The sequence below is a fragment of the Rhipicephalus sanguineus genome, chromosome 1 (genome assembly GCF_013339695.2).
Source record: "Rhipicephalus sanguineus isolate Rsan-2018 chromosome 1, BIME_Rsan_1.4, whole genome shotgun sequence".
NCBI classification, from domain to species: domain Eukaryota; kingdom Metazoa; phylum Arthropoda; class Arachnida; order Ixodida; family Ixodidae; genus Rhipicephalus; species Rhipicephalus sanguineus.
The window spans coordinates 81,685,434-81,710,030 of NC_051176.1; the positions used below are offsets into that span (position 1 = coordinate 81,685,434).

Sequence of the window (24,597 nt, forward strand, 5' to 3'; positions counted from 1 at the left end):
TACTTTAAAGACCAGCGCAAGTAGCGTAATAGTTAAGGGAATCTGCCCCTTGGGCGCCATGTCCCTGGTTCAAAACGCAGCGCTGCCGAATTGCGGGATTTCTCTATATGTGAGGCGTTCCATTTGAATCAAGCTCATGTCATAAACGACTTCTTTGGTGTGAGTAGGCATAGAAATGCTTGGCGATTAAATTGTGTAGAAAGTGAGGTAATACAGTTACTGTTTAGTGATTCATCAGTTACCTTCGTCAGCGAGTAATTGGTAATTGTAATTTGTTACATTGTTAATCAGGTAATTGTAATCGATCGCTTTTTTTTCTGTAACGTGTGCAAGTATGGTGTTCATTGAACAGCCGTAGCAGGCGATGTTATTCAAATCTATCACAAAGGTCCGTACACTTCAGAAGTCTTAACGCGAATAAAGGTTTGAGCGTGCAGCTTCTTTGGGAGCACTGGCATAAAGTTTCTCTCAGCAGAATATGGCCTAGTCGTTCCGTCGCCGTGCACATTTCATGCATCTCGACGCAATATCGTAGGAAGACGCAGGCAATGTTATAGTTAACGTCTCGTCAAAGCCTCGTATCGCACTAGAGTGTCGGCAATTCTGATAACTAGTGCATATGAGGTATAGAAGGTGTATAGTATAGAGCTTCCCAAGCACCGCTAGATCTCGGGAATATACTTGGACCTACGTCTTCTCCTTCTCAGCAACGTAAAATTTTAAAATTTCTGTTCCGATTCCTCGGGGACATTCACCGAATCGATAAACTAATTCAACTTACATCAGCATCATTACGTTGTGACATGTATGTACATACCACGATCATATCTTCTTTTTTCCTTCTCCTTTTCTGCCCTCCTTCTCCTAGGGCGTTTCTGTCCTCACTCCCCTCCCCTATTGGCCTCGAGGCCCACCACTGGAAACGCCGGCGCCACCGTCGGCGTGACGTGCTTGGCAGGATCACGTGGTCTCCGCGGCCGCGTCGGCTGCTTGTGGCGCACTGCCGCGTGCTTTGAAAACGAGTTTCAAGTCCCACATGCGCAGCGGTCTGTTCAAATTCGGAAGTTTTCTGTCATTTTCTACTCAATTGAAGCCATTTTAATAGAGTGGCTGCCTCCGAAGGCGACGAACATGGGGCTCTACCGCTCGGTGCCGCAGCGCCGCGCTTACGCAAAGGAGCCCAGTGTCAGCCTGCACTGGTAACCGCGGGACAAGAAATAGCGTGAAGCATGGGTTGTAAAGCTAAGAACCGGCAAGTAGCCATCCGCTACGAGTCTTGTGTGCAACAAGCACTTCCGTGACGAAGACTTTTGTTACTGCGTCGGGCCTGCGATGTTCGGTGAGTAGCAGACAGCGCGCACTGAGACGATGGCTCGCGCGCGCTTCCCGCCGGCAAATGATGCTTATCTGCCACAGGATGGTAAAAGCGCTACATTTTAACACGTGCGATGCCATCTCAGAAACCTCCAATGCGACCTCTTGATCGTCGGCCCCGTGCTCAGCGTCCACAAAATCGGCTGCAGATGCGCAAGATTGTTTAGATACGTTGAATTAAAAAACGCACAGGGTCCCTTATGCATTCGTTAAAGATGAATAGAAGGCGAAAGCCATCTTCTTGTCAGTCGATGTACTGATTTTCCCGCGTTACTGTATTTTCTTTCTTTTCCTATGCGTCGCATGCTACTACATGCTCGGTCTCGTAGACTGGTTCTCCTTCCACCAGCAATCTCGAAGTGGTGAAGCTTTGGTCTATGAATTTGTTGATCACAGAGAGCGGCAAGTTCACTGGAATCCAAACGGAACGATAATAAGGAGCATTAAAAAAAGGCGTCGCATTTGCTCACGTTTTGTGTGAGCACCAAACGAAACGAATGCGCTGAATAAAGAAACAGAAGCAGCGGCATTTTCCCGCTGAGAAGACCGATCAATACGCAGTGCGAGACAGCTTGTCAAATGACATTGAAACGTACCCGAATTTAGACCGAAAAAGAAAAAAAAAAACACTGAATCGTCGGGACGGCAGATCACAAAGTTGTCATGCGCACCGAAGCCGCAGTTGTAAGGAAATTGTTTTTGAACTGCTCTGATAGCGTCCGCGCAACAGTAGTTGTTTGTTTACTCACAAATTCTCATGTTTTGAGGCCTAAAGTTCACAGCGCGGTGCCAAAACGCGCTCGTAGCAAAAGCGAAACCATCAGTACGAACATACATGCAGACGCTCATACATGTAGAGGCACCGTCAGTCGTCGCGAACCCGTGCGATCGCTGGCTTGAGGCTTCTTTCTGTTATGCTCCGTTTGGTTATACAGGCAGTCTACTCTAACGAGATATTTCACGTAGTTTGCACTCAGCGAGTGACTACCTTTCACGCAAGAAGCCGGTTCAGGGGTTTCCAACGCGGTGACAGCGTGAAGCGGGTGCTCGGTTTTCTGCAAAGAGACAGCGACTGTAGACTATCTTGTGCTTTCAGTTCGTCGAAAATGATTATCTTGACAGTAAAGAACACAGTTCATTTCGAAAGTACTTACAGAAATGCCCTGGAGGGCTTCCGCGAGGTGTTTTTGTAGAGCGCCGACAGCAAAACCTATGGGGAGCGCGCCGGCGGCATCCTGCCTAGCACGCAATCGAGGCGCGTCCGATAGAGGGCGACTCCGTAACTCCTCGAGGCCAATACAGAGCAGCATGTAGGCGCCTTTAGGTACGCCGACAGAAAGGAAGAATTGCTTATGGTCGAAAGCGTCACGAATTTGTGCCTCGAATCGTAACAGGTGGCCAGTCGTGGATCTGCCTTCAAGAAACCCGCGCTGGTATGGGTCAAGTAGCTTGTTTGTTTCTAGGAAGTGTAGGAGTCGCCTGTGTATCATCTTTTCGAAAACCTTGCATAGACAGCTTGTTAGGGCTATAGGCCTGTAATTGGAAACTGAGGGTGAGTCTTTGCCCTGTTTTAGAATCGGAATAATAATGGCTTCTTTCCAGGCAGAGGGCATCTCGCTGGAAATCCAAACAGCATTATATACAGGGAAAGGAGGGCTTTTTTGAGTTTCAGAGGGCAGGTGTTTCAACATTTCATACAGTACCCGGTCGGAGCCTCGGGCGGATTTGTTGCAGCAATTTAGCGATGCCTATAGTTCAGCTAAGCAGAAAGGTTCATTGTGTGCCTCGTGTTTTGTGGATTTGCGCCCTAGTTTGTTTTTTTTTTTTCTATTCTTATTTTGTACCGTTGTAAAGACTGAATAGTGCGACGAGCTGGACACCTGTTCGCAATGTGTGCCCAGGAAGTTCGCTTGGTCTTCCAAGCTGTCACCTTGTGTGTTTACTAGAGTCAGTGAATATGTTTGTCGTCCTGCTACCCTACTATCCACATTCCAGACTTTACCCTCATTTGTATATGAGTTGATGCCTGATACAAATTTCTGCCAACTCTCCCTTCTAGCCTGTCGGCGCGTTCTCCTGCATTGAGACTTTATGTTCTTAAAATTTGCAAGGTTTTCTGCTGTCGGAGAGTCCCGAAGCAACTTCCGTGCTTTGTTTTGCTTGTTGCGCGCATTCCGGCATTCATTGTTCCACCATGGGCACGTCGTTTGCCAGACAGTCCACTTGTTTGTGGGATACATTTGGTGGCAGCATTAATAAAAAAAAGCTGTAAAGTAGTCTACAGCTGCATCTATGCTTAAAGCACACATGTCGGTTCAACTTAAGAGGGCAACTTTACGAAACTGTTCCCAATCGACTTTGTCAATGTGCCATTTGGGAACCTGTGAGGGGCATTCATTCGCTATTTGTGTGCTCAGAACTATAGGAAAGTGATCACTTCCGTAAGGATTATTAATGACTTTCCATTTAAGTAAGGGTTCAAGCGACGGGGATGTAATGCTGAGATCTATGGACGAGTAGGTATTGTTAGCGAGGCTATAACACGTTGGCTCTTTCCGATTCAAAAGACATGCGCCGAAAGAGAAAAGGAATTGTTCAATTAGACGACCTCGCGCATAGCAGCGAGAGTGACCCCGTAGTCTGCTATGTGCAATAATGTCCCCAGGGACCAGATAAACGTTCTGGAAGTTCATCTATTAAGGACTGGAATTCATGTTTATTCAGTGGGTGATGCGGAGGTATATAAAGAGAGCAAATGGTGACGAGTTTGTTCAAAAGAACTGTTCGAACAGCCACTGCCTCAAGGGACTTTTGGAGTGGTAAGTGTGTACATGCTATTCCTTGATAAACTACAACAGCTACACCATCAGATCAGGCCATGGTATCATCCCGGTCGTTTCGGAAGATAATATAACTGCGTAGAAAGTTGGTGTGTTTGAATTTTAAGCGTGTTTCTTGTACACACAGCACTTTTGGTGAGTGTTTGTGTAAAAGTTCTTGGACATCGTCGAGATTTCTAAGGAGTCCTCTGACGTTCCATTGTATAATTTATGCTTCCATATTGGAAGTAAAGTAGTGATGTGTGTACGAAAGGAAGTGGCTGTTGTTTAAGCGGTAAGTTGGAGCTCAAGTAACAGGGCCGTCGTCGGGCCACATTATCGGCGTTTTTGTTTTCTTAGCGCGCTCCAAGGAGCTACGCCGCTCTTTCGGTACCAGGGGTACCGGAGTTGTGACCATTGCCTCGTGTGAGGCACTGTACGCCCGCATACGCGAGCTGCTGGTTATTTTTTCCGACCTCGTCTGGCGAGGCGTGGCCCTATGACCCAACGACCCTGCAGTCGCCAAGATCAGTGGCTTGGTAGGTGGAGCAGGTCTGCTGCCACCACGGGGCCAGCCGCCACGGCCAGTGGCTCGATCACTTTGCGTGGGCCGGGACAGTGGCGGTGCCCGATGCGACGCTGCCCCCTGACGCGCCGCATCAGCATAGGTTGGGCCGTGAAAGGCCGAACACCTTCTTCACGCTTCTTTAAATGATATGGTTTCACGGACCTTCAGTGATATGATGTTTTTTTTTCCTTCTTCCAATTTTGGGCAAGAACGTGAATACGCAGCGTGTTCACCGTCGCAGTTCACAGTGTGGAGTTTCATTGCAGGTGTCCGAGGCATGGCCTTGGACACCACATTTTGCGCAGGTAGGTCAACCACGGCAGCTCTGAGAGCCATGGCCAAATCATTGACACTGGAAACATCGGCGATGGTTTGGGATGTATGGTCTGATAGTTGTCTTTGTGTACCCAGTTTCTATGCTCTGTGCTAGGTCGCTTGTGGCAAAGGTCAGTATTAAGTGTTTAGTGGGAATTTCCTGATTGTTTCTCCTGATTACAATTCGCTTCACATTTGTCCCGTGCCGATCCTTCCAGCCTTCGAGGAGTTCGGGCTCTGTAAGTTCAAGAAGATCTGCGTCCGATACGACTCCGCGGGCGGAGTTGATGGATCGATGGGGTGTTACTGTTATGAGAATGTCGCCCAAAGTTCGGAGGTTCTTTATTTTTTAAATTGTATTTTGTCACGGAGTTCGATAAGGAGGTCTCCACTAGCCATAAAAGATAACCTGCCACCGGCAGGGACCGAACCTGCGACCTTCGAATAACGCGTCCGATGCTCTACGACTGAGCTACGGCGGCGGTCATCCCCCCGTCCACTTTATAGGGTATATGTGTGCATTTAAACCTAGAAGTGCTAGTCAGCGCCAATCACAGCCATGGCGGCGAGTTATCTTTCCGGTTATCTTTTCGTCCACTTTACTTTTTTCACATTTATATCCCAATTATTACAAATAACACCCCCTATACTTTCCTTGGTATTATTGTCTGTTAGTTCTCATTAAAACAGGGACACAGTAAGACGAACACGGACAGGCGCAAACCCCATGTAAAATATAGTATAGCAAGGTGCAGGAAAGGGAAGTCAGAGTGAGGAGGCGGGAAACGAGGAGGCGAACGCTACCAGCTCTGCTGTTTCCACAGTCTTCGCACCACTAGTGCGTCGCTGCCCAATTTTTCTTTTTTTTTTTTGTAAAACGTTAACCCCCACGCCAACCAAATGCTATTTGGGAAACAAAACAGCCTTACACCCTGATTTTAGAAAATTATTTTTTGGCACAAGGGTGTTCTGGCCGCTTGAAACCACTTTAAGGGTATAGGGTGGTTTACAGCGCGGTACCTCAACAGGTAAGAGAACAGTGGGCGTAATGAGAAGACGTGGGGTGGATCCCAGTTACAGCAAGCTCTTTTTTTCTTTCTTTTTCTTCCATTTTTAAAATCCTCTATCGCTTCTGTATTTCAACCTCTTAATCGTCGGCCGGGGGATCTATTGCCAACACAATACAGCATACTTGCCGTGATCTCCTAAAGAATGTTTTTCTACATTAAGATCAAAATCACAGCAAGAGGCTCACGATGGGGCACATTATCGATGCGGTGGTGAGCGCCTTTGGCTCCTTCAGGCACGTATACGGCGGCGAAATGCGGCGTATACCAGAATGAAGAAATTGCTTGTTTATGGCTTACATGGACAGCGAATCCGTACTGCTCGACAACGGCGCATCCGAAGCCCAGAAAGTTGCTGTTGATGAAGGCGCAGGCGTTGCCTTGTTCGTCGGCTGTCACCAGGAAGACTGTGTGCGACTGCTCCGGAGTGTACGGCAAGTCCGCCTCGCTCCATTGCCGGGCTCTGCGGAGAGACAACAACGTGCCTGATTCAGATATCGGTGACGTAGCTGAAGCGTCGATAATGGTTACAGACTGAAAGCACACAGACTGATCAATCACATGCGCTTCGCGCTGCCACTTGGTCCGCTCAGTGTTATGCTTTTGGGTGTAACCTTGCATATAAAGGACGTAGCTGTCTTGCTGGCGTTCTTTCCTAATGCAAATTCGCTTTTAAGTAAGGCAGAGTTCACAAATCCTAGAGACAGATGTCGTTTTTGTAATGTATGCAAGATAAAAAATGTAGCTCCAAGTCGCTTGGCGGATAGCTATGACTGCAAGGGTCGACGCAAGGTGGTTAACCACGCCTACGCTTTGGGGAGGCCTTTTCGGTTTATATATATACATTAAAGCTGCTATGTCGACTAAATGTGGCACAGAATCTCCTGTTCAGTACATTTACTCTGAAAGTTCGCAAGAAATGTAAATGAAAGCTCATCCAGAGCTATAGCGTTATGAAATTTAGAGAGGGTGCCGCACGAGTTAGCGAAAGTCTAGAATTGTGGAGTTATTGAGGATCGAGCGTTGTAGAAAATTACCGTGAAGATAACTGAATTTTGGAGCTCAATGAAAGATGGCCATTACTGTTTTTTTACTATTAGGGTTGTCATGGTGGATCTTGAATATACTTGCTATAATAACAATAAAATTTTTAATTGAAGGACCTTGCGATGGAATATTTCAACGTTCTATAGATGTGTAGAGAAAACAACACGACGCACAATGCAGCAAATCCAGCAGTGGGACGCCACCACATATGCCTCGGAGGGGGTCGTCGCAAATGTCCACCATTAGGCTAAGGAATTGGGGTACGCCAGGATACTCGCCAGTGGACCAAAACGTCTGGTGTTCACGAAAAGCGCCGAATATCAAGATGAAACTTTGTGGGAACGAAGTACGCAGTGAACAGAACAAACAAACATGGTGAGAAGGTTTCGGAATCGTTGAAGGTGAACGTAAGATGCTGAAATCGACAAAGGTAAAGCCTTTAAATGCTCCTTCGAGTAGAGGATTACTTTTGCGGACTTGGTTGTGTAAGGTAACGGCCATAATTTTAAGCGGGAGTATTTGTACACATGTCCGGGAGATCCTTTGTACGTAGGATACCGTGGATGAAAGTGTTCTTTCAAATATGTTAACATTAGACCGTGAAATGCCAGCGGTCCCCTGCTTAAACACCGCAGGCGTCAAGACGGCAGCGGTGGTCCTGCAACGTCGCATCCTAGTGTTTAAGACATACGAGGGCTGCGAAAACCTTCTGTAAGAACCGGAAGTTTGGCTCTACAACAGTCCCTCTGCTGCAGCAGCCTCTTTATAAACAAGATAACCACTTTTTCTCGTGTTCTACAGGAGGTTTATAAGTGCACCGGAAATTACGTCATCGCTTGTTTGCTGACTTTCACCAGCTTCATTTCGAATTATATCAAATACAGATCGCTGTAGCCGAACAGGTAGCCGCTTCGATAGTCAGTTTGACCCCCTCACGCAAACTGAATGTGCTGTAGACATTCGGCTTCGCTTTATCACAGCTAAACATCAAAGTTCGTGTGTTCTCAAGAATGCTCTGCGATATCGAGGAATGAAGAACTATAGCATTTAGTAACACGCATGCGGCTCGTGGTGTCACTACGGCGGAAGTGTGGAGCCATCTGGCACGGCTGCGCTACGTAAACTATGAAAACAAAACGAGTGAAAATACCGCCTTATGCTACATATGAGCCAACCGCTATTGCATCGCATAGAAACAGCCATCTTCCGAGCCGACACGCAGTTTCGATGCGTTAAACCTACTTTGCTTGAGACAGCACACGCCAGCATTTATATGATCTCTTCGATCGCGCCTCAGTGCTCGCACGTGTAAATTTAAGTTTATAAATATTAAAAAGATATTTAATGCCCCTACACTGCGTGAGATTTTCGTGGGTAAAGCGCACGTTTAAGCAGTGTTCGTGATAACCCTCTATAATGCCCTCAGCAGCAATGTCTGCACTGACGGCAAATCATCCAACGGAACTCTCTACGTTGCAACGGGTGAGGAAGCGCATGACTGACAGTGTCCGATGAATTAATAAACGTCGAAGGAAGGTCAAGCCAGAGTTATCGGTTCAAACAAAGCGGATGGGCTTCTAGGAGTTACTTGCGACTATCTTCGATTGCCGACGACATTCAGAGGCCGCCGATTCTGTCGTTTTATACAATGTTTCGAAACTCAAAGAGCCCTATAGCATCTTCCGCTGAGCTTTTTCGTGCACCATTGCGCTCGCTGTAAGCTCGCGGAAGGGTCTTGATGCCAGTGTGCTCACTGCTGTCTACAATATAGGGCAATAGGGCTCATGCCTCTCTTGTACGAACGCAAACTAGCTCTTTGAGATACTGCTGCACCTACGCTGCGTGCCTTGACGCTGCGCATCCGATGCTTATTCCGGCCATTGCCCGCATGGAGTATACAAATGAACTCTGCACGTTTTGCGCGCTAACGTCACGACTTATTATGATTCACGCCGTGTATAGGAAACTCCGAAATAATTTTAACACCTATGGCGTTTCAATGAGCGCTCATATCCAAGGACACGGCTGCTTATGCATTGCGCTCTACGTATTTTTGTACGGCTGCCGCAACCAGGACCAAACGAGATACCTTGAGATCGGAAGTGCAATACCACAGTCGCCCAAATCTCTAACTAGCGTGCGCGAGCTGAATTTTTTTTTTCTGTGTATATTCGACATATGACTGGATTAAGTTCCAAAAATGGTGAAGACAGGCGCGTGGCCACAAAGCACATCACCACAAAACAATTTTTTGCGACTTAGTTCCATCATGTGACGCTGACACACAGAAAAGTCGCCGCAGCACACGCTAGTTAAAGATTTGTGCGGCTATACATTACAGCGAATCAATTGAATAAAGAGTGAATCAAGAATGAACCAACTGACTTAAGCGTAAAACAACCGGATACTTTTTTAGCACATAGTTGCCACTAAATAGCTGTTGATAGCAGCTGCCACTCACCGTTCGATGTCCACGTGGCGGCTCTTGGCGTGCTCCTTGGAAGCCATCAAGCCATCCCGCGCCAGTCCCTCGTGAGCAACCCACGCGAGTCCGTCCGCGAATGCCAGTCGCAGAGCCTCGAGAAGAAGATGCGCGTATGTGCCCTCTTCCACGTCGCGCAGCTCGAACGGCTCGAGGATGTTGAGCGCCTCGAGGAGCACGCTGCCGTGGCTGGGAAATGGCACCGTGTGCACCCGGGTACCGCGATACGTCGTGCTCACGGGAACGACCAGGCCATCGCCACCCTCGACAAAGTGTCGGAGAAGATCGGCTGCTTCCAGGACGCCTCCCGCACGCTTGACGGCCGCGGCCACCGCTTCGGCCACGGGCCCCTTGTAGAAGGCACCAGCGCCCTCTTGGCCCAGTCGCTGCGTCAGGTCCGATTACTTACAAAGGCACGAAGGTTCTTGACGTTCAGAAATCCTCGAAAAACCAAAGTTTATGATTGCAGGTAGGGTAGTGCATCAGTTCTCTAATTTGACCATGCATTGAACCATGAACCATGCACCGCTTCGCCGGCGTTCATAGCATACGGACGACGTTCCCCCGATAGTATAAAATAAATAGAATAAGAAAATGTACTGCAGCATACAACTTCACAACTGTCACCGCTCAAATGGCACCAATTCACGCGCAGTATTTGAGAGGTGTTAGCAAAGGGGAAAAGCCTCCGAGACGGCATTCGTGACTTTATTCTTGTGATGCGGGTTCGTGCGCACTGAGCGAGACGCTCACCTCTAGGACGTCGGCGAGTGGCTCGTTGCGCAGCAGCTGTCCAGCCCGGGGCACAGGTAAGAAGTGGCCTCCCCCCACTAGGGAGCCCAGCTTGGACTCGTAGGTGGCCCAGTGGGCCGCGTTCACCACGCCCACCGGGAAGCCGTCGCGAGCGAGACGCACAGCAGGTGCCAAGACCTCACTCATGGACACCTGCACGTGGACACAACATTCATTTTTTATTATTATTCTCTGCATTTGAATGATGCTGGGAGCTTGTTCAAAGAGCCAATGGTGGCGTTGTCTCGACGGGCACCACACCCCATTCACCGTCATGATGAATAGAGTAGCAGTTGCTGCGGCATATGTAACACAAGTAGCACGCCCGAAGGGTAATATTAATACAAAAGAAGTCAGACAAGAGCACCAGGAAGTGAAAATTATGCAAGTCAAGCGGTAACAAACTATCATGAAACTGAGAGCAAGCAAGAGGGAGGGTGACATAGTAATTAGAGCATAGCCTTAGCAGATGATTCAGTTAGGGGAGGGCATTCGTACACTATACCTACTATCGTGAGCAACATGAGCTGGAACGCCGAATTGATGCTTTTCAAGGATTTCTTGTAATGCACATATATGAATGACGTATGGAATTGCCGGAGATTCCTCACCGCTTGAGCATTCATAGTGTCATGAAGACCTTCGCGCTTTCCAACGGCGTTTCGCCGCTATGACCTTTCAAACAGTAATTTCAGCGTTCCATCTCAAATTGCTCACTACAATTATTTTGCTACCATAGCAGCCGATATATCAAAGCGTGAAAGATTTACCAGCTGAAATCAATGTGCATCTCTGAAAACCTTAGAACTGTGGCTCCGTTTTCTCGGACAAATACGAAAAAAGATCAGATAAACACTTGCCGGTGAATATTTTTACAATTTTGATTTATCCGACAAACTGATTTTAACGGCTAATATGACCCTTTAGTAGGACGGATACTTGGGATAACCCTATACCTAATTCAAGTACAATATTTCTTTGTGCTGCAAAGCGATAGATGGGAAGCTGATGCATGACTCTTCTTGATTTTCTACATCCCAAGCCTCGATTTTCTCTCATGTTGTCTCGTCGTGATGCCCTGAAACGATGCTGGTTTCGCTAAAATGAGGTTCTCATCCACACTACTGGCAATGCGCAGCAATATGCGATAGGCCATCGTTAAGTACACTTGCATCATGATCTCTTATTGTATATAAAAAACGTTACACACCTTCCTGTCTGGCCTATGTAGACAGTGCCGCATGACAAAGGAATACTGTACACAACACCAGTGTCACACTGAATTGCTTAGGATCTTCGCTTCACGCCACAGACAGCCTGCTTTGCTTTTAAATGCGAAGCATTTCTTAGCGAATCTCAGGAACTTTGGCCGTTTCTATCTACGTATCTATCTAACTATCTATCTATCTAGCCGCCTACGTTTGGGCGCTCTCCTGGTCGTCTCCATAACTTGTAATATACCAAAATTGGCATAGCAGGGAATCAGTGTATGACGAACACAATTCACTGGTCATGACATGAATAACGCAAAATACCTGTCGCGTACGTCATGAAACCCTTTCTCTCAGTCACGTGTGGCCCATACCCATAAACCAGAGTTAATGTCATGCGGGTATGTGCCACAGGTGATAGAGTCTCAACCAACACCGTAACCGCAAACACACACACATTGACACGCAAGGAAAGTGATAATAATAATAATTTATGTCCGAAAACCACGACATGATATGAGAGAGCGAAGGGCTTTGGAAATTCTGACCATCGGGTATTCTTTAACGTGTACTGAGATTACACAGAACAGGCATCTAGCATTTTGCCTCCATCGAAATGCGACCTCCGCGGCCGGGATCGAACCCGCGACCGTCGGGTCAGCAGCCGAGCACCTTAACCGCTACACCACCGCGGCGGACGCAAGGAAAGTGAGGAAAATAAAGACATAACATCCTTGGAAGACGCTCAGCTACAGTCCGCTCGTCATGGTCCATGGCACTTCCTGGCATACCTGGCACTTCACTACACTTAGACTCTTCATAACCGCGATCACGAACGGATCCGATAACAAGTCCGGTCCAGCTGCTGGTGCTCATTGATCACGGTGATGATGACCTTGTTCAAGAACTGTCAAGAACCCTTTCTACACATACACACGGGTCGTGAAACGTGCGTGCGTTCTCCGTCATAACGGACAAGTATAAGGATAACTGCAACTGTGACTGTAACGTACGTTCAGTGCGCCTGCGCGGGCCACTCGGCTTGTATCTAGGGAAGCTTTCCTGAATAAAGCTTAGTTGCGAACTGGAGAAGCGGCGAAAGGCGGGCTAGTTGGTACATAACTTAAAACTTGAGAAACAGCGCAAAGACTTCCTTCACTTTCCCTCGTCCTGTCTTTGAGCTGTTTCTCAAGTTTTAACTTAGTTGCGAGTAACGCCTGTCCTGTGCATGTTCCTTCTTTGTCCTGTTCGGATTCGCGCTATCCAGTATTGAAGAATATAAGCACTACATGCCAGCTTCCCGCGTCTGGTGTTGGTAACACCCATATTGCTGTTACCATCGTTGCGCAACTGTAAACAAGTGGTTATAAAATAGATATGCGACTCTTCATCATATGAGTGTGTGTATACCACTTCCATATTTCTCTAGCGTCGTTCCGTAACGTTTCGCTCGATGTGAAAAAACGCCTCAGTCACCATCCCGCGCATGCTTCGCATAACATCGATTCCCACGGTACGTGGGATCTGCCGATTTTTTTTTTTTTTACATCTCTGTTTTTCTGCTTACACGTCCGCAAACTCCTCCTAATTTTTTGGCATCGAAAACACAAGAGGCACACCGCATCTGCCAGATACGTTTTTTTAATCAGGGTAGCGCATGAACATATAGCGCAACCGAGACATTTCTGTTTCTTTTTTTTTTTTTTGAAGAAATTCTTGTTTCTTGCTGACTTTAGCCTTTGAATTAGTTTTTTTTTTCGGATGCTCTGGTTACCACATGATCTGGAAAACCCACGCTTTTTTATTCTGTCCACCTGTCTTGACACACTTTCTTTCATTCTATGAGGGCACGTCTTGTTCACAGCCGAACGTAGACAGGAATAATTACGAAAATCTGTCCGCGTCACATCTGTGTGTAGTCACGTACGAGTTTATATTTATGTCCTGCACACGTGAATAAAATTTCAGTTGAGTGTTCGGCGCTTGTGTTTCGTGTGTTTCCTCCGCGATTTTGTCGTACCTCATAGCTCCTTTTCGTAATTATGAATCCATACCAAGTAGCCCAACTGTCAGTCCTGCCAAACGTCATCGGACTCCTACGTACTTAACCATGTACGAAGGGGCCCACTGTTAAATGGAACATCGAGGCGTGTGGCGGCAGCTCGGCGCCACCGCCGGCCGTCGGCTGCAACGAGATTCGCGCAGATGCAGTGAGCACCGTGCCCAGTGCTCTTTCGTCGCGTCAACGGTTCGCTTCGCGACGACTCGCAGCGCGGAAGCAGACGGCAGCAGACGACGAAAGGGCACGACTCACAGCGCGCACTGCGCCTGCGCGAAACTCGTTGCAGCCGCTGGCCGGCGGTGGCGCCGAGCTGCCGCCACACGCCTCGATGTTCCCTTTAACAGTGGACCCCTGTGTACATCTATCTAACCCTGTGGCTTCACTCATCGCTTTGTGTGTATACGAGGCGCGCGTGCTTTCGTGGCATGTGCGGTATGGCTAGGGCTCCGTGTTTTCGGACGGACGGACGGACAGACAGACAGACAGACAGACAGACAGACAGACAGACAGACAGACAGACAGACAGACAGACAGACAGACAGACAGACAGACAGACAGACAGACAGACAGACAGACAGACAGACAGACAGACAGACAGACAGACAGACAGACAGACAGACAGACAGACAGACAGACAGACAGACAGACAGACAGACAGACAGACAGACAGACAGACAGACAGACAGGACCAGACAGACAGACAGACAGGACAGACAGACCAGAACAGACAGACAGACAGACAGACAGGACAGACAGACAGACAGACAGACAACGAACTTTATTGGAATCGTGAGGAGTTATGACAGGACCCCCTAACGGGAGGCCGTTGTAACCGCTGGCGCGCCCACGTAGAGGACAGAACGCCGTGACGCTCCACCCTTTCCTTATCGGAGTTTATTTTTCTTGAAATTCGGAGGGTGTTTTTCGGAGTTCATTTTCTTGGCGGAAATTCAGCGTTTATCGGGGTTTATTTCTCATAAGTCCCCAATTATCCCAAATTAGTTGTTTAAATTTGCATTAGAAGTTGCTGCAATGTGATGTTGTGAATCTTATTTGCAATGAAGATACGTTGCATTTGTTGCTGATAATTTTGTTTCTCCATCCTTCAATGTTTCCTCACCTCCTGTTCGTTTACCCCGTTAACACGGCTGTTGATGTGTACCGCTGTAAACTCGGCAAAGTGTATTGGGGGGGGGGGGGGGGGCAGGGGCTAGTCAGGTTGCTTCGCAGCTTTTTCTTTCAGCCTCCCTCATCTTCATCATCAAAAATGAACGACCTATTATTATTATTCGCAATACACCGACATCTTAGATGAAATGATATCTGAACACGAAAACATGCGAACACATTTAGTGTACTTTAGATGTCTGGCAGGTTTGAACGCACAAACACACATACAAACAAGCACAAATACTTGAATACAAAACACCTGCGTTTGTTCGTATTACAACTTTAAAGCAGTGTTTTAATAGACGCAAGCATATTTCACGAGGTTGCTGCCACTGACGGAGGTGCGCTCCTTTCGATTGATGATTCTCAGCTTAGAAAATGCCTTTTGAACATTGAAAAGCTCTTTTAATAACGGAGTTTATCGGATAAATCGGAATTGTCAAAAATTTTACCGGCGAGTCTATCGGACTTTTTCTGATTTATCCGAAAAGACGGAGCTCTAGTTATAACTCATCCATGCAGGAGTAATACATGCGCGTCATTATCATGCCAACACTATAGATCGGACCCCTGCTGTCCCAATTGCCCATCTACATATTCAGACATGCCACACTGCCTTTTCTACTGCCCAACTGCTCAGCAATCCAGCTCTTACCCTCCCCCTTCCCTTTCCATCACCACCTGGCTCGACTGGATCGGCGGGGAAGGGGAAGAAGAACAGCGTCGACTGATCGCGCAGGCGGTCGAAATGCTCGGCCTATGAATTTGGCTGAATAAAAGTCTATTACTACTACTACTACTAAGTCGGGAGTGCCCTTTCCTTCTATACTATCGTGCATAACTTTCTCAACTAATGGAGAACCATAGAGAGATACTCGCCTATCAAGCTGCTGGGTTAAGTTCAATTCCTCACGGGGGCAAGTTTTCTTATTTTTAAGAGGTAATGGTATCGAGGCCAGGCACACAAGCCGAAGTGGGCAGAGTGCGACCGTGATGTCGAAGCCAGGTTTAAGACAGGCCAAAGTGGATAGCGGTTGCCAAAGCAGTGCGCTCAAATTTAAAATAATCTTTTGCTGTTCATAGGCGAGCGCAGGGCTCTTTCTTAGGTGGGGTCAGTTTGACCGCAGCCTACCATAACAGCGGTAACCAGGAAAGAACTAGACTTAGGTGGCGGCCCTCACCAAACGATGCCATAACAGTGTAAAGGCCCGAACACACGTACGCGTTGCAGCGCGTCAACGCGTGACTTTTTGACGCGGCGCCGCGCCCTCTCCCTATGGAGAGGGAGGGCGCGGCGCCGCGAAAGTCACGCGTTGCAGCGCGTCAACGCGTACGTGTGTTCGGGCCTTAACGCGCACTGTGTAAGAGAACAGGGTACCCGTCCGCTGCCGCAATGGCGCAGGGTGTCGAACCAGCCCTTGACGGCACCAGGAACTGTGGCCTCCATGCCAGAGTCCGCTCCTGCCACAAACAGCTCCCGGGTCAGGGCTTCAGGGCTCGGACCACTGCGCGAATACACGACACTCTTCGTGAGCAGGAATTCTCAAGAACCGCACGGAATGACCGCCGTTTGATTTGTTAAAATTGTCCACCGTCTGCTGCCAAACCAACAAGAAGCACAGCGGCGTTTGTGTGCATGAGTTGTAACGATGCACCATAGAAAAAAAATTCGGCAGATCTCACGTACCGTGGGAGTCGATGTGATGCGAAGCATGCGGTGGGAAGGTGACTGTGGTGTAATTTTTTTTTACTGAGCGAAACGTTACAAAATGACGCTAAAGATTTGTATAAATTTTATACGCACACATATACAGTATGTTCAAGAGCCGCATATATGTTATATAACCAGTTTACAGTTGGGTAACGGTGACAACGGCAACGTGGGTATTATACCAACACCAGAAGTCGTAAGCTGGTATGCAGTGCTTATATATATATATATATATATATATATATATATATATATATATATATATATATATACTTTTCCCTTGTAATAGAGAACGCACGGCACGCACGTTTCACGAATCCGTGTGCATGTGTGGAAGACGTTCCTGGCAGTTCTTGAACAAGGTAATCATCCCCGTGATGAGTAAGCACCAGCAGTTGGTCATGACTTGTTATCGGATCAGGTCGTGATCGCGGTGACGAGGGGTCAATGTGTAGTGAAGTATGAGGTATAGTACAGCAGTTGGAAATCGTGGATGCCTCGGTTATTTCGTCGACAAATTGTCTATAGATAGAGCCGGCGACATCTTGGAATCTGAAGTCACCCTTCGCGTTGTTGAGGTATGGGCCGTCGAGGCTGGTAGGCATGGATAGTGCTACGTAGACCGACATCAGTGGATGGCGCTTGTCGTATTCGTAGACTACCTGGGCGTATGTGGCCTACGTAGCCTAGTCTACAAAGCGGCTGTCAATCAATCTGACATCATCCTCGGTCAGCATGAAGCCATAAGCCATCGCCCAGCCTCGTAAGAAATGAAGAGGACACTGCGTCGTTCTGGCAGACTAAGTGCACTTTACGTTGCGATGATGGGAATATCATACGTAACTTTCGTTATTGTATTCCTCCGGAGTCGAGCAGTGCTTGAATATAGCTCGCTGAATCATAGGGATACAAATGTAATGTTTATTAGACTGCTATAAAAGCGGAGCTAACATTGGAACCACAGACGTTAATCTGATATGACGTTTGTATCGTAGGAGTATACGCATCGTAGGAGTATCATGTATAGTGTTTATTGCTTTCTTGTAAAATTACATAGCAAGCACCACAACCACAACTGACGTTGCACCGACATTACGCCTGAAGAGGCTGTTTTTCCAAACCAGTTTATAGACCTGGCGTGGCTCTGCGGTAGAATGCCTGATTGCCACGCAGAATGCTTGGGTTCGATTCCTGCTGAGATCCTAATTTTCATTCTTTCCATTCGTCAGGTCAACGCTGCCGATGTCAGTTTTTCTTAACGCTCTCGCATTTAATATCTGTTCTCGCCGTTCCTGGGTATATATAAACTGTCAATCACCTGTGGCGCATACCCATGCACCGCGGCCCGTGGTAAGCGGGTATGTGCCACACGTGTCTGGAGGAAAGGGTTTGACCACGTACGCGACAGGATTTTCACTTCATTCATGTCATGACCCGACAGTCGTATTCATCCAATCATGTTACCCTCCCATGCAAATTTTGGTCGGCACCAAGTTAAGGAGGCGATCATGAGAGCCCCCAGACGTAGGCGGCTAGATAGATAGATAGATAGATAGATAGATAGATAGATAGAAACGCTCAAAGTGGCAGAGGTTCGCTAAGAAATGCTTCGCATTTAAAAAAAATTCGCCGCGTATCTGCGTGCTCCGCTGCAAATGCCGTCTAAAGACGACAGAGGAGGCGCTGCGTGAGATATGGACGCCATCTGGCAATACGTCGGGAAACATGAGCTTGTGCAGAGGGTTTCCTTCCTTCGTGGCTGAAGGCGTTCGTCGGCGTATAGCATGGCATTTTCAGCGCAGCTTAAGAAACTAGGGTCTTTAGAATTACGTATCTATGTATTTTCTATTAAAGGAACACATCACCTAATACTTACCTAGTGATGTTGCGCCTCAGATATGCGTAATATTTACTTTTTGATCAACAACGTTCACAAGTATGAACAGCCGTACCAGTTCAAGATGGGTGGGCGCAGGGCTGGGCAAAGATACTTTGAAATTGTATCGCGATACGATACAAGATACTCAAGCTAGAAGTATTTGAGATACAGATGCAAGATACTACAACACTGATTGTATCCGATACGATACATGCCAATTGTATCTTAAGATACTTCGATACATTCGCAAATTGGTCACTATATATCTATATAATGTAGCCCTAAATGACTATGCACGAAAATGTTGGCTTGAAAATGTATTAACTGCAACCAGTTTTGTTTCATTTCAATGGTTGTGTGTCATATCTCAAAAGTTTTGTACTTCGTGCTCAAGGTATATTACTTTCATTCCGAAATAACTTATTGGCGTTGCTTCAGCTGCCTAACATGACAGCACTTTATACTCTTCGATGATAGAGGCTTTTGCGTGTCACTTTCGCAATTGATGGGAGTCGCTGCTCTGCTTGCCGACCAGTTAGGGGGTTGCCATGTAATCATAAAAACTACAATAAGAAGCCTCCGCACGATGGTTTAAATACCACTGTGGAGTTCTACCTTGCCCGTAAACGTGTTAAAATTTTCGCAATAACGGATCACTGGACAGGTCTACGTCACCAAGAACATGTGCCGCCCAGAAGTGACTCAGACGTATTGTACAGTGGCACAGAGCGCCACAGGACACCGCCGCTAAGCAGACTAATGCCACTTATACTTCCAATTACGTGGTGATTAGTACCAGTAATAGAATTTAGGGAAGCCTAAACAACGAAAACAAATATATCTAAGTAAAATAGAAAAGCAGTTGCGTATCAAGCACAGCGAATAAGCATAGAAACACGAGACAGGCAGCACCCCCAAGAGCTAATAATAATTGTTGCGTTTGACGTCCCAAAATCACGATGTGATTCTAAGAGACGCTGTAATGGAGGGCACCGGAAATTTTGACCACCTGGGGTTCTAAAACCTAAATATAAGCGCACGGGCCTCTACCATTTTCCCTCTATCGGAATGCGGCCGCCGCGATTTTCGGGTTAGCAGTGAATCACCATAACCACCAGACCACCGCGGCGGGTAACCCCTAATAGCTATGTGAATTAAATTCAGTGCCTATAAAAAATAGCGTGAAAACGCACATGAGAAAAACGGAGCATTTGGTATAACATTGTTTCTCGAATAGCTTTGCTAACATATCTAAAATGGCTCCTAATAATTTGTGTTATTATAAGGGAAACTCAATTTCGCGACTTTACTTAGTAGTAAGCAGAATATTTGTTAATGTATACGCCAGGCGCGCCCGGTTTATTATATATTTGCTGTCAACATCGCCTTTACATAACAGTAATTTCAAGTGGACTATAAGTATGTAAACAGTAGCAGAAATGACGCAGACAGTTAAAAGCAAGAATAAATTAGAGAGTTTACTTTGGCAGTACGTTAAAGGCATATTGCAGTAAGCAGACCAGAAAAAATTATATAGAATCATATGTAATGTATGGGATGGAAAAGAAGGACAGCTAAGAAAGAACTTCTGCTAATAATAAAATTATGATATTAAAAACTCTTTGAATAAAAGAAAAAGATGCGTACGCCAAGATAGCGGTTATTTTGTGAATGATTGTTCTGTTAGATCCAGCATCGGTACCGGTAGTGCTATAGCTGTTGCAATATTATTTGCATATAAGTTGATCTTGGTGCATGTAAGCAAAACTTATATCCACGAGCTCCTTCAAATCGCAGATGTGTGAAAGCCACTAGACGCAAAGCAATCCCCCAAGCTTGCATTCTTCAGACTTCGTAACGAAGCACCACGCAAGAGAAACTTCGATAATTACACTACAGCGGCATGAGAATGTGTGCGAAAGACGCCGCGCGCATTGGAGTACGCGGCACAGGACAGTTGCTAAGTACCAAGTGTCACGGCACTGACACAACTAAAAATAGAAAGCGATAGAACGAAAGGTCGGCTGGGTGTACGTTCGCGCGCTTGTCTATCGAGACGACGCGAGCGCCACCACGCCACTCTGCTCCACCAATAGGGACCCTCACAGCTCATCGCCTATCCTCGCTGGGAAAATCTGGTGGAAAGATGAAATCATGTCATAGCCTTTTATTTTATTCTGGTGACTTAGTGGCAGCAGTATCAGCTTGAAAAGCGGTGTTCAACCAACGTTTATTGTTTCGCACGGTGGTGGGGCGATCGCAGTATCTTGTATCTTAAGATACACGATACATTCTTCAATGTATCGGAAATACAGATACTGATACACGTCTTGCGAGACGTATCGCGATACAGATACTGATACACGTCTTGCGAGACGTATCGCGATACAGATACAAGATACCCAAAGAGTATCTAAGATAGTATTTAAGATACATGTATCTTCGATACTGCCCAGGACTGGGTGGGTGGTAAGCGAGTAGTTCAACTTTGGCCGGGGGGCTGAATCGGGTGACAGACAGACCAAAATTTCTGCTTTTAAGTTCCCCAAGAAAGACTATCGTCTTTAAAAGAAAGCCCTGTGCATCCCACCCCGACTGTGGGTTGAGCAGCATATAACGTCGTGGTTCTACCAGTTAGTTCGGTAGCTTGAACAGAATACAAAGGTCCGTCCGATCGAGTTTCTGCAGGATGCCCTATTCGGTCAGTATCGGCAACCGTGTGGCACCGCCAGTAATCACCAAAGGGGCACAATACTTTTTACCCCAAATTTCCCCACGTGCTGACAAAGTATTCAGACTTTTTTTTTCGCAAACCCGTATCGGGAGGACTGACTCTCACAACCTTCAGTTTTTATTTTATTGTGAAAGGTTTCGACTATTTCTCAGGCTTGCTACTTAGTCTACCTAAAAAGCACCATCGTGTCCTTGAAGCGAGAGGAACAACCGCACTCTCGATAATAATCGGCTAGGCATAAAGGTCTCTTCTCTGTTAATGAGCACTTATTTCTATTCATGTATACTTTGCGCTCGGCCTCATAAACGTTCTGCCGCATGACAACTGGATCTGATACAATATACCTTCATTGAAGTAAACAAGCCTGGGCATCTGTTTGGTGCCGCATACATATTTAGAGATCGTTGTTTCTTTTTCTTCACTTGGCCGCACATTCCATCCAGTTTATTCGGAAAGGAGAGGAGAATTTCTCATCCGTAGCGCTTTGCGACATTTTTGAGGCCGTGCGACAGCTTGCGTGCGTAGTGTATAACAGCGTGCGTTTTCTGCTGTCTACTGCCTTTTCTACTTATCTTGCTCTGTTGACTTCAAAGATGGCTTCATCAGTTTTTAACACGCCTTTGCGACACCTACATTTGGGAAACCGCCTTCATCAATCTATGGTGCGATCTTGTACGCGTTCCAAAGTAAGCACTGAGGCGTGGCGTTACATCCAGCCGCATGTGATTGGTCAATGCAGGGTTGTGACGTCTGTCGCGGTTCACATTGGCCATTCGCGTGCGGCTGGATGTAACGCCACGCCTCCGTGCTTATTTAGAATGCGTGCAAGATCGCACCACTACTTGACTGTCGATACCGGGACGGAGACTATATGTTTGTGTGTTCGTTCCATTGCGAAGCGGTTTCAGGGACCGTATTGCGAGACGACCTTTTTTTGAAGATATCGCCATAACGTCGCTTTTAGTACGCGTCCATTGACTGGTTGAGAAAAGGCGGGCAGCTTGTCGCTTCGGTGAATGAGACACGCGAGATTATACGTTACGCAAAGTGCCGCTGTTGCCAAAAGTGATGGTATCGGAATACGTACCCAGCAGAGTGTTTTCCCCTGTTTGATAAGATTAGAATGGCTGAATATCGAATCGAGTGTAGCAACGGAACCTCTCTGGCTGCTACCGCCGCTTATCACTTCACGACACAGCTAATCGCACGTGGGCACCAAGCAGTGCGCGCATACTCCGCTCCTATCCTGGCTATAAAAGCCCTATTCTACGATGAATAAACGTTCTTCTGATGCTTGCACTTAACTCGTCTTGTTTGGAGATCGGAGGATCGGAGCGGACGCCGGGCGTGACGCTACGATGTAACATCGAGCAACGGTTTCATAGTTTTTTGGAAACAGCGCAATCACACGTGCGGGCAAACATTCCAATATGAAATCTATCAACTGAATTGTTTTGTTTTAATCATTTCATCCGGGAATCTGAACCCTAGCCCCCGATCTTTAAACACTAAGAATACGAACGCTGTGTAGCGTCTATTAATGGGTAAAACAGGAAGTCCACTACACACCTGAGCACATATACTACCATACCTTCTAGGCACTCCACCAACTGTGTGCCTACCCCACGGTGTAAGAAGTGGCCTACCCTGATCAAATTTTTCGCTAAGGACTGGGGCACCTATTCAATCTATACATAAACAACTGTTTTGTATAATGACACGCATACCTTCATTTCTTTTTTCTTTGTGACCGCGTGTCACTGTCTAAAACCCTTGAAAGTGCCACCACTCGGCTCAGTCCTTCTCGGGTATTTTCTGATGTTCTAATCAGATTGTGCGCACGACGCGAGCAGTTCACTTTATCTAGAACTAACACGACCAGCGATAACGCCTGAACGTACGATGGCGCACGTATAACTGTCGATCCGTTTCACACGCACATCATATTATCCACGATCAACGACCGCGCTCGCCGCTATTATTGCAGTGACAGTGTTGCTTGCTTGAACGTACAGGGTCGTCCACTCTTGGTACGAATACGGCTCGCTCCGCGAAGCGCCAGCGCTCACAGCGCAGCCGCGCATCGAAGCTAATCAGCGCAGGCGCATCGGGCCTTGGAGGTGGGGCTTGGTTTCGTTTGAAAAGCGCTGCAGCGCACCGGGCCCGTTTTCCTGTGAAGCAAACTTAAGTATCTGCATGCTTGTAGCGCATGAGAAAACCGCGGAGGCATTGCGGGAAAGCGCGCTTCGCGCACGTCAGCGTGTTGTGTAGTTCCATTGTTTGAAAACTGAGCACTCCCTCTCTTCAGTACCATAATGCCAGTTCAACGTGTACATTATTGCAAGCTTCTGAGGAGTTACTTCGCTTGATATGTGGTGTTTAAAGACACGAAAGGACTTTCCGATTGAAAGCCGCTCTAGAAGAGCACTCTGGACCATTTCGACAACCCGGGGATCTTAGACGTGCTCTGAAATTACGTGGACACGGGCGTTTTTTTTTTTATGCGTCCATGAATACTTAGTCGTATAGGGTGGACTTCCACCCCGCGACCTTGGCCTTCTTGCCTCTTGGCCTCATCATAGCAAACTTCGGGAAATTGGCCCACACGCGAAAGTAAGCGCCCAAGCAACACTGCAGTTTCAGAGGCCTTATTAACAATAAAATATTTCTTGTGTGTAACCTCTTTTAGCGTCTTGAGTTTGGCTGGTTGGTACATACTGATTTTGAAAGACGAAACAGCGCTAAAACTGGACGAAGATGAGAGGACACAAACGCGGCGCTGACTAACAACCATATTGTATTGCGTTTGCACGTCAATATGCACAGGGGAAAACACAATCAGTATACACATCGGGCAACAAGAAATCGCTGTAACATTGCCAAATAACCGTTTTGAAAGATACGTCATTTCATTTTTGCGAAGCGATAGCGCAGCTACGCAGACACAACAGTCTCCACTTTCCTGGATGCAAAAAGCATCAAAGATTTCACGTTGGCGTTGCTCTGCATAAGTGCCTAGCACTTCACAATCTTTAGAAACTGGCTCGCAATCACATGCGTACTCGCTAAACGGGTCCGTGAGCAGTCATCTTCACTGCAGGAAATGTTATTGCGAGCCAGTTTTTAAAGATTGTGAAGTGCTAGGTACTTACGCAGAGCATCGCCAACGTGAAATCTTTGAGGCTTTTTGCATCCAGAAAAGTGGAGACTTGTGTCAGCGTCCCTTCGCTATCGCTTCGCAAAAATCGAATGATGTATCTTTCAAAACGGTAATTCGGCAATGTGACAGCGATAACTATAGTTTCCCGATGTGTATACTGATTGTGTTTTTCCCTGTGTATATTGACGTGCAAACGCAATATGGTT

At 46.9% G+C, this 24,597-nt stretch overlaps 1 protein-coding gene across 1 annotated transcript in view; it reads right to left on the bottom strand.

Annotated features, from left to right (window-relative positions):
* LOC119393396 (glutathione hydrolase-like YwrD proenzyme) overlaps positions 1-24,597 on the bottom strand; it is a 54,846-nt gene that overhangs the window by 11,955 nt on the left and 18,294 nt on the right. The window contains exons 3-6 of the mRNA XM_037660391.2: positions 16,286-16,412; positions 10,426-10,617; positions 9,652-10,058; positions 6,444-6,606 (exon numbers count right to left, since the gene is read on the bottom strand). Of these exons, the coding sequence (XP_037516319.1) occupies positions 6,444-6,606; positions 9,652-10,058; positions 10,426-10,617; positions 16,286-16,412 (889 nt within the window). The remainder of the gene's footprint in view (positions 1-6,443; positions 6,607-9,651; positions 10,059-10,425; positions 10,618-16,285; positions 16,413-24,597) is intronic.